Genomic DNA, 9,948 nt, shown 5'->3' on the forward strand with positions numbered 1-9,948 from the left:
TACATATAACATGGTCTATCTGTATTCATGAATGTCAATAATAGTGTATATAACCCCAGTATACTTGGGTTAAGCTACTGTGATCAGACTACTGATTGGCCCTTGTAGGTATTATCTGTTTGCTGTTATGTCAACATGAACATGAAAAACCAGTATAGTGATTTCCACGTGGTGAGTAACCTCCAGATTAATCAGTTTAGCCTATGAAAGCATACACAACCTGTTCAAGTTCGTTAAGTTTGTTCGAAACGGGTGTCAATGGTGTTCGTCATATAGCACAAGCACAAACTTCATCGTGATCTGCCAACTAAACAGCGCAAGCATAAACTTCGTTGAGATCTGGCAACTCTTACTGAAACCCTGCAATGAAGCTGGGCAAGCACTGTACGCAAATTATGTCACAGGAGTTAAAATGACTATCAAGAGAAAAGATCAAAACATCACAACATGCACTGAAAATATTTGGGCCCACAGACCCAAAAGAAATTAAGAATTTTGGCTTTTGTGGGAAAGATACTGTTAACGGCCTGTTTGAACTAAATAAGTAGCCTGGAAAATTACTTCAAAAAATACAGTAAGATTAAAAGGACCAGATACGGAGATAAGTCTATCAAAGTTACTTGTTTATTAATTTGTTGTTCACTTTTAGTCTGTTAGCTACATTTTCTAAGTTGGAATGTATGTATCAAATAAAACTGCATACACAAGGCAATGTAAAATTTAAATTTTCTATCGTGTTTCAGTGACGTGGCCAGGAGTGTGTGTATGTTGGTCAATAACCTGTAGTTGCATCACAGTGTCTATTGTCAAAACAATATTGTTCGATGATAATACAAGTTCACAAACTGTCCCACATCACTGAAACTACAACCTTCTTGGGTTTAGAGGTGTTGCAATTTCCTACTTACGGCCCAGATTTCACATTTTCTGTTTAAAGAGTTTGCATTAGTCACAAGGCCTTTTTTTGTGTATAGACGGTTACATGGCCTACTGTAAATAATCTTGTTGAAAGAATTATGTAGGTTTGTGCACTGCCATACCAAGTGCAATGGAAGAGACTACATACAAAAATTATGTCTTCATTCAAATGTTGCCTCTATTGTGCAAATGAATTTTTAAGAAAAGTCCCCATAACTGTTTTCTTGTGCACTGTCTTGTGGGCATACATTCAGAAACTACCTACTTTGACAATTAAAAAAACATGAATTGCTCAACTTTATTCGAACATTAACAAAGAAAAAGTTATGGAAGGGGGCGTGTGAAATAATAAAGCACATCTATAATAACTATAGGATTTAAGGAGTTAGACATTTTGACTGCTGCTCCAAACTAAATTTATTCCCTCATGAACTTTGTTGTAAATAATCCACTGCAGTTCAAAAGGAACAACCATGTACATAATTAGAATACCACAAGGAAAAATGACCTCCATTACACCGCATTAAGGTTGCCTTTAAAGCACAATACAGCAATCAATTTTTTTGATAACTTACCCAGTGATATAAAATGTTTGACACGCTACAGAGTAAAATTAGAAAACAAACTCAAAAAGTTTTTCCTGGACAACTTCTGCTTTTCCGTAGAACAATTTCTATTATTGTAATGTGTGACAGGTGATGGGTAGGAATTACTAACACACATCTGTATATTTAATAATAACAAAATGAAAAAAATTAAATGATCGGCATGTAGTAGTCATATTTACAAATTGATGTGAAATTTTAATATAAAATTACTTGTTCCACACTGTTACAATTTATCATGCAAATTATCTCTCAAACATAGAACTAGCTAACTTGCCAGGAAATGCAACTCAAATGACATTAAGTTCTAATTGTAGACTAGAAAATGATGAAATGAAAGTATACCAATTCCATCTTCTGCCTTGACTTTGCTGTCCTTAGCCTCCTCCTTCAAAGTGCTTATGGCAGCTGCTGTAGCTAAATCTTTGCCCCCACCTGAAATACAACAAAAACAGTGCATTACAAAGTACAATATTTTTTTCCCTTGCTTTCAGTAGCTACTTATAGGTTTCATGATCTACCTGGAACTTCAATTTTATCTGGATCCTCGTCATCATCAAAATCACTGCCTGACCCAGCTGAATTGTCTTCACTATCACTCATTTCTTTGTAGTTAACCTTCTTTGTAACCTGAAAAAACAAAATGAATTTATAACAGTACTTTCTTAAACACGCAGAGTCCATATCTTCATCTACATTTATACTCTGTAAACTACCATGAGCTGCATGGCACAGAGCACGTGACATTGTACCAGTTATTAAGGTTTTTTCCCATTGCATTCATGTACGGAGAGTGGGAAGAATGATTGATTGAATGCCTCAGTGTGTGCAGTAATTATTCTAATCTTATACTCATGACCCCTATGTGAACAATACGTAAAGGACTGTAGTATATTCCTACAGTCATCATTTAATAGACTTTCTCAGAATAGTTTACATGTATCTTCAAGAGTCTTCTGGTTCACTTATTTCAGTATCTCTGTGACACTCTCCAACAGATCAAACAAATCAGTAATTATTCGTGCTACGCTTCTCTTTATACACTCAATATCCTGTTAGTCCTATCTGGTAGGGGTCTCACACACTTGAGCATTATTTTAGGATGGGTCGCATGAGTGATTTGTAAGCAATCTCCTTTGTAGACACTGCACCTTGCCAGTATTCTACCAATAAACCGAAGTCTACTATCTGCTTTACACATGACTGAAGCTATGGGGTCATTCCATTTCATACGCCTACAAAGTGTTACACACAGATATTTGTTCAAGTTGGCCGATTCTGACTGGGACTCATTGATATTCTAGTCATAGGACACGTTTTTTCATTTTGTGAAATGTACAATTTTACATTTTTGAACATTTAAAGCTCATTGCTAATCTTTGCACCACTTTGAAATCTTATCAAGATCTGACTGAATATTTATGCAGCTTGTTTCAGATAGTACTTCATTATAGGTAACTGTATCATCTGCAAAATGTATGAGGTTGCTATTAATATTGTCTGCAAGGTCATTAAAGTACATCATCAACAGCAAGGTTCCCAACACACTTTTCCGGGGTGCACCTGAAGTTACTTCTACATTTAATGATAACTCTCTATCCAAGATAACATGCTGCATCCTCCCTGTCAAGATGTCCTCAATCCAGTCACAAATTTCAATTGATACACCATATGATTGAGCTATTGATTGTAAGTGTAGATGTGGTACTGAATCAAATGCTGTTTAGAAATAAAGAAATACTCCATCTACCTCATTGCCTCGATCCAAAGCTTTCAACATGTCACATGAGAAAAGTGCAAGTTCGGTCTCACAAGATAGATGTTTTCAGAATCCGTGCTGGTCGGCATTGAGGAGGTCATTGTTTTCAAAATACCCCATTACTTTTGAGCTCAGAATATGTTTTAAGATTTTACAACAAATCAATGTCACGGATATTGGACGATAGTTTAGTGGATCGCTTCTATTACCCTTCTTGTAGACAAGTGTGACCTGAGCTTTTTTCCAAGCACCGGGCATGGTTTTTTGTTCAAGGGATCTACAATAGATTAAAGTTAGAAGAGCGATACCATAGGTGCTGGAGTTTTGTTCAGTTTTAATGATTTCAGTTGTTTCTCTATGCCACTGACACTAAAACTTATTTCATTCATCATTTCAGTGGTATGAGGATTAAAGTGGGGAAATTCTCCCGAGTTTTCTTTGTAAAGTAACATTTGAAAATGGAGTTAAGCATTTCAGCTTTTGCTTTGCTACCCTCTATTTCAGTTCCTGCTTCATTCACTAGGGACTGGACATAAACTCTACTGCCACTAACAACCTTTACATGTGACCAGAATTTCTTTGGGTTCTGTGAAAGATCATTTGACAATATTCTGCTATGGTAGTCATTAAAGGCATCATGCACTGCTCTCTTGACAGCCAAACGCTTTTCATTCAGCATCCCTGCATCTATAGCCCTACAGTTTGTTTGACATCTATTATGCAGTAGTCTCTGTTCTGTGTTTCTTTAGAAGTTCCTTTACAGTGACTGTATATCACGGAGGTCCCCCCCCCCCCCCTTTCCCAATTATGGACTGTTGTACTGGCTACGTACTATCCAGTGTGTGGTCAACTATTCTTTTAAACTTGAGCCATAGTTCCACTACATGCTCCTGACCTGTGCTGAAAGTTTAAAGTTCCTCATTGAGATGTGACACTATTGATTTTTTATCTAGTTTACGGAACATATATATACACATCTTTGTTTGGTTTAGTTGTCCTTTGTATTTTGGTAATCATTGTTGCCACAACTGTATCACAGTCACTGAGACCACTTTTGATGTGAATATCCTCAAAGTGGTCAGCTCTGTTTGTTGCCACTGGATCCAATATGTTTCCAGCGTAAGAGGGGTTCCTAACTAACTGTTCAAGGGAGTTTTCAGAGAAGGCATTTAGTACTGTTTCACAGGATGTCTTATCATGCCCACCACTAACAAAATTGTAATGCAAAGGAAATATGTTATCTTAGTCCTGATGTGGTATTTGCTTTCAACCAATTCTGCAGCCTTACATGTATTTTCCTACAGCACACTTCATTCTCCTCTTGTGGGCATATTGTAGTTCTACTGTTTGCCTCCAACTGTGTACAAATCAACAAAAATCAATTATGTCTGCAGTTAAATTTAGAATCCGTACGGTGACAAAACAGAAATACTGATGTTCACCAGAAACACTTATTATGTGCAGTCAATGAAAAACAGATATCTTCCAACTTCTCATACCTAAATGCTGGAAGACTTCATCAAACCAATACAAAGGGATGTATACAAAACAAAATTTAAATTCATAATACTTACTTAAGCTAAATCAAATTCTCTCTTCTGATACAATCAAAAGCAGGCTGTAAGAGGAGACCAGAAGGCAGTTGTCTGTAAAAGAAATAAAATTGTTTCCAGCATGTGGTTTAAGGACCACTGATGAACGCTGAACGAAAGATGCACACAAACGCATAACATTTAGGCATATGTAGGCTACAAGAGGGTTAAACACAAAATCCTGTCTAGACCTATAAGACAGGCACAGACTAGTATGAAAAAGTGCACAAGGAGATGAGAGAAGCAAACAAGCAAAACAGCTGAACAACATGTAACTGACGAAGAACATTACATAGGCCTATTTGAGCATCAGTAATAAAGAGGAACTTTCTGAGCAGATTAAACAAAGTGAATCTCTAGAAGAGCACAAAGGTATACAGTTCAAAAACAACACATGCATGTGGGAAGCATTGAATAATAAGATTAATCTTTATAAGCACAATAAAAGCTACTGGTAAATTAAATTATAAATCCAAATCCTTATTCACTCTTGAATTCATAAATATGGCAGCATCATTCCAGAACGAAAGGAGTTTTATGGAAATGGAAGGAAGATTAGCACCTAACAACCCATCAACATTGATGTCATTAGAGACGGAGCACAAGCTCGGACCGATTCAAGGGTGGGGAACGAAATCTGCAATGACCTTTCACAGGAATCATCCTAGCATTTGCCTGGAGCGATTTAGGAAAATCACAAGAAACAAAAAAAGAGCTTAATGTGTCTTTATTGGAGATACATACAAATTTTTGCCCATTTCACAAAAGTTGTAAAAGTCAGTACACACAGGCTAGACACACACACACACACACACAACAAAAAGCTACAATAAACATGCTTGTCCACAGAAATAGAGAAAATGGACCATAATGCTTCAATAGGAAGTCATTTAATTATGTTTACAAGCAGAATACTGAGTAACTGAGTTGAGTAACTGATTTCAGTAACAAAATTATTTGAAGTCATCTGGCATTAATCTAACAGACAAAGACAAGACTCATCATAATCAGTTTGCTGCAATAATAGCAAGTCCTTTGTGTCTCCATTTTGTGTGATCCATTGCTCCTTTCTTAACGTTGCTGTACTTGCTACCGACTAACGCATCATCCAGGATCTGACGAAGAGTAGTCCTGCACTTCCGCTTCCTGTCCACATACCCCTCTCAAATTGTTCCAACAAGCACTCTCCTCTCTTTCTTAATGTGTGACCAATCTAGTTTCCTTTCCTACATTTTATTACATCCAGTAATTGCCTTTGATGTCCCACTCTTCTCAGTAACTATTTACTTTCACTCTATCCATCCCACTTAAAATTCTTTCTATCCTCTCCCTGTCCAAATCTAGGAAGCCTTCAGCCTTACACTACCTCCCTTTCTCAGTGTCCATGTTGCAGCACCATTCATGTGGACACTCTATACAAGACATTTTACTAGCCTTTTCCTCAAATGTTTCTACATACCGCTACAGAAAATTCCACCTACTACTGGCTGTTTCTTAGGTATTTAAAGCTTTACACATGCTTTAATTTTTCTCCATTCAGCATTATCGTTATCCTCGTATTTCCCCCTAGTGCCATTACTTTTGTTTCTTTGCATTAATTTTCATTCCATGAATCTTACCTTTAGCTTCAATGGTATACACCATATCCTACAATCATTTTCATCTGTTCCTAAACGGACTGCAGTATCTGCAAAGCTCAAGCACCATATTCTTCTTCCTACAGTTTTTACCCTCTTGTCGTCTACTGAGCAGTGATCAATCTTTTTCTAACTACAGATTGAAAACAGTAGGAGACAGAAAGCAGCTGTCTTTCTCCTTTTCTTAGTGTTATCCAACTGGTAAAAAAAAAAAAGGTGCCTATTCTCAAAACTTAATTTCATCAATATCTATCAACACAGATACAAAATTACAGAAAAAATGTGTTTCTGTAACTTGTTCCGTGCATCCACTGTTTGAATAGTATACAAAAAAGTTTGATGGATTTAGTCAGAAGTGTTTGGTAAACCTCTAATGTCAGCTAATGTCCAATGAAATTCAGTATCAACGAGTGATGGCAAAATGGCTTGGATTCCCACAGAGATCCAAGAAAACGTCAGAATACTCGTCTTCAGCATTATGTACAGCTACATTGGAATACTGTAATTCAAATGAGCAAAAACGAACAAATGAACACTCCATCAAAGGAACAAAACGTCAATGAAAAATACGAAGTAAGTTCTGGTGTATGGGACGGAAGGTGTCCCAATTTATCCTTGCAATATATTTCGGAGAAGAAACGTAAGATGAGATATGTTAATGCAACTGTGCCAATGAACTGATACTCAAACCTGAAGGAGTCAGTAAACATTTATTTGTTATTCCGTATGTCGAAACAAGTAACAGGGTAAACATCAACAAAGACACGAACATATACAGGGCATAAATTCAAAGAATCATATTAGGAACACACATACTGAGAAGGTAACAAGCATGTTGAAGAAATTCATAAACAAACACCGCTAATGTAAACAAATTAGTTCCACACTTCTAAAACACACGACAGAATGAACGGAAACAAAAACATCCATAAACTAACGTTCTAAAATAAAAAAACACACGATTATCACTCTCGGCGAGATATGAAAAATAAAAATACGAACGCGTGAAAAGCATCATAAACACAGCACATACTGGTTATTAGTGTATACATACCATACTCTTTGGACTTCTTCAAACGAACCGAGTTACAATTCTTCAATGTAACAACTTTTTCGATAAATTTCTGACGACTTAGACGAAATAATTCAAAAAGCTCGAGAAAAGTTACTGAATTAAATTACAAACTTCCACGAAATTGGCAAAGCCTACACTAACTGACGTTGTAAATACAAAGTGGATCACTGTTGTTTACATGCATGCAATTCCACACAAACTGAGGAAGATACCACAAAGTTCGTGGTCTCTTAAGCCTGTCTCAGATGACTGTCAACAATACCCGCAGACGTAAACAAAGATTACTGTGAAGAGAATGCTTAATCGATGTCACTAACTATACAGTGAACAAGAACTAAAAAAGAAACGCGAACTCCGATCGCGCACTGTCAAGAACGCATCGAAATGCTGTCGTTCTTTTTTTCTTTTCATCGGGTCTCTTCGAACAAAACAAAGACATTCCGCTCAAGTTATTTTTTTTAAAAAAACACAAAGAGCACTGCTTGAAGATTATATGGCAAAGATAATAAGTTTATTTCTCTATTCGATTACTTTGTTTCCCTGTTTCATACACGAACACTGCACAGAAACCTCATTAGCTTCTCCATTCCGACTTCCTTCATCATAAAAATTACATATCTCGTATTTCGCTGTTCTGTCCATGAAGTACAGCAAATAGGGGAACTATCTTCCGCGAATCAGTCCCTTACCCCTTCGGGGCTAGCTACACAGTAAAGAAAGCGTTACACACTTACCGCTTTCTTAGAGCGAGGCATTTTGTCAGACCGCGAACTTCCTTCAATGTTTTATTCTACGCTTCCTCCCGCCATCTTAGGTTCCTTCCCAGCATTCAATGTAATTTGCAGTGATTGTACATCTGACCGAGAATGCAATGGAGTGGCACCCCTATACTTTTGGCGTTACTAAGCGTCTCTAACAGAGGTCAGGAGATATGCATCAGGTCAATGCCCTCTATCCTAATGGCATTATCTACGAGACGTAATTTGATGTAATACTGTTGAATCTGCCATAACACCAACCAAGAAAGCTTACAATCACCTGCTAATACCAGATGATGTCTAGCACCAATAATATGTCTAGTATCTACGACACACATAGGCTGCAAACAACTGTGAAGCGCATGGCAGAGAATACCTCCCATTGTACCAGTTATTAGGGTTCTTCGCGTTCCATTCACGTATTGAGCGCGGGAAGAATGATTGCTTCAATGCCTCATGTGAGCTGTAATTAATGTAATCTTGTCCTCATGTTCCCTATGTGAGCGATGTGTAGGGGCTTTTAATATGTTCCTGGAGTCATCTTTTAAAGCCGGTTCTTGAAGCTTTGTAAGTAGGCTTTCTTGGGATAGATTACGTCTATCTTCAAGAATCTGCTACATCAATATCTCTGTGACTCTCTCCCATGGGTCAATCGAATCAGTGACCATTTCTGCTGATCTTCTCTGTATAGGTTCTATATCCCCTTTTAAGTCCTATTTGGTATGGGTCCCGTACACTTGAGCAATATTCTAGAATAATCACAGGAGAAATTTGTAAGCAGTTTCCTTTGTAGACTGATTGCACTTCTCCATATTCCACCAATAAACTGAAGTTACCATCTGCTTTACCCACGACTAAGCTTAGGTGTGCCTTCCTTTTCACATTCTTCCAAAGACCGAGGTATTTGTATGAGTCGGTCGATTCCAACAGTGATTCGTCGCTATTACATTCACAGGATACTACATTTTTTCGTTTTACTGATTGTGCAGTTTTACATTTTTGAACATTTAAAGCATGGAGTCAATCTTTGCAGCACTTTAAAATCATGTTAAGGTCGACTGAATAGCTAAGCAGATTCTTTCAGATAGTAGTCCACTATAAATAATTTCATCATCTACAAAAGTCTGAGGTTACTATTAATAGTGTTCAGATGATTATTGACATACAACATGAAGAACGAAGGTTCCAACACGCTTCCCTGGAGCATACCCGAAGTTACTTCTACATCCATCATGCTTTTAAGTATCGTTTGCCTGTCGCTATTCAGTTTGCAGTGTCTTGCTTGTTATTGTGATGTAAAGATCCATCTTTGTACAGATTCAGGTGCTCCACTCCTTTGTCACACTCGGTTATGACAGCTGTGACCGTATTCTTCGTCTGTATCTGCATAGTCAATAAGTTCATTTTTTGCCACCAAGCCCTTGAACATAACGGATAACTGTATAAAGATACCTCCATGTCCACTAGTCGTGAACTAATGTTAACCATGACCTGAAGGAAAGAAGAAGAATATTCCAACATCATCAACATCACATATGACTGAAGAACACTACGCAGTGCCCAATGCATCTGCTTCGTCTATCATTTCCACTGTCTACGTTGCT

At 37.3% G+C, this 9,948-nt stretch overlaps 1 protein-coding gene across 2 annotated transcripts in view; it reads right to left on the reverse strand.

Moving 5' to 3' along the window:
• The window catches only part of LOC126419189 (protein strawberry notch), a 299,812-nt gene extending 291,373 nt beyond the window's left edge, over positions 1–8,439 (reverse strand). The window contains exons 1-4 of one of the 2 annotated variants that reach the window (XM_050086324.1): positions 8,321–8,401; positions 4,857–4,928; positions 2,045–2,153; positions 1,869–1,958 (exon numbers count right to left, since the gene is read on the reverse strand). In XM_050086324.1, coding sequence (XP_049942281.1) covers positions 1,869–1,958; positions 2,045–2,126 — 172 coding nt within the window. In that variant the 5' untranslated portion in view covers positions 2,127–2,153; positions 4,857–4,928; positions 8,321–8,401. Of the gene's footprint in view, positions 1–1,868; positions 1,959–2,044; positions 2,154–4,856; positions 4,929–8,320 lie in introns of both variants that reach the window. The other variant, XM_050086323.1, reaches the window with a different exon arrangement.
• Positions 8,440–9,948: the final 1,509 nt, after the last annotated feature.

Source organism: Schistocerca serialis, chromosome 9 (assembly GCF_023864345.2).
Source record: "Schistocerca serialis cubense isolate TAMUIC-IGC-003099 chromosome 9, iqSchSeri2.2, whole genome shotgun sequence".
NCBI classification, from domain to species: Eukaryota; Metazoa; Arthropoda; class Insecta; order Orthoptera; family Acrididae; genus Schistocerca; species Schistocerca serialis.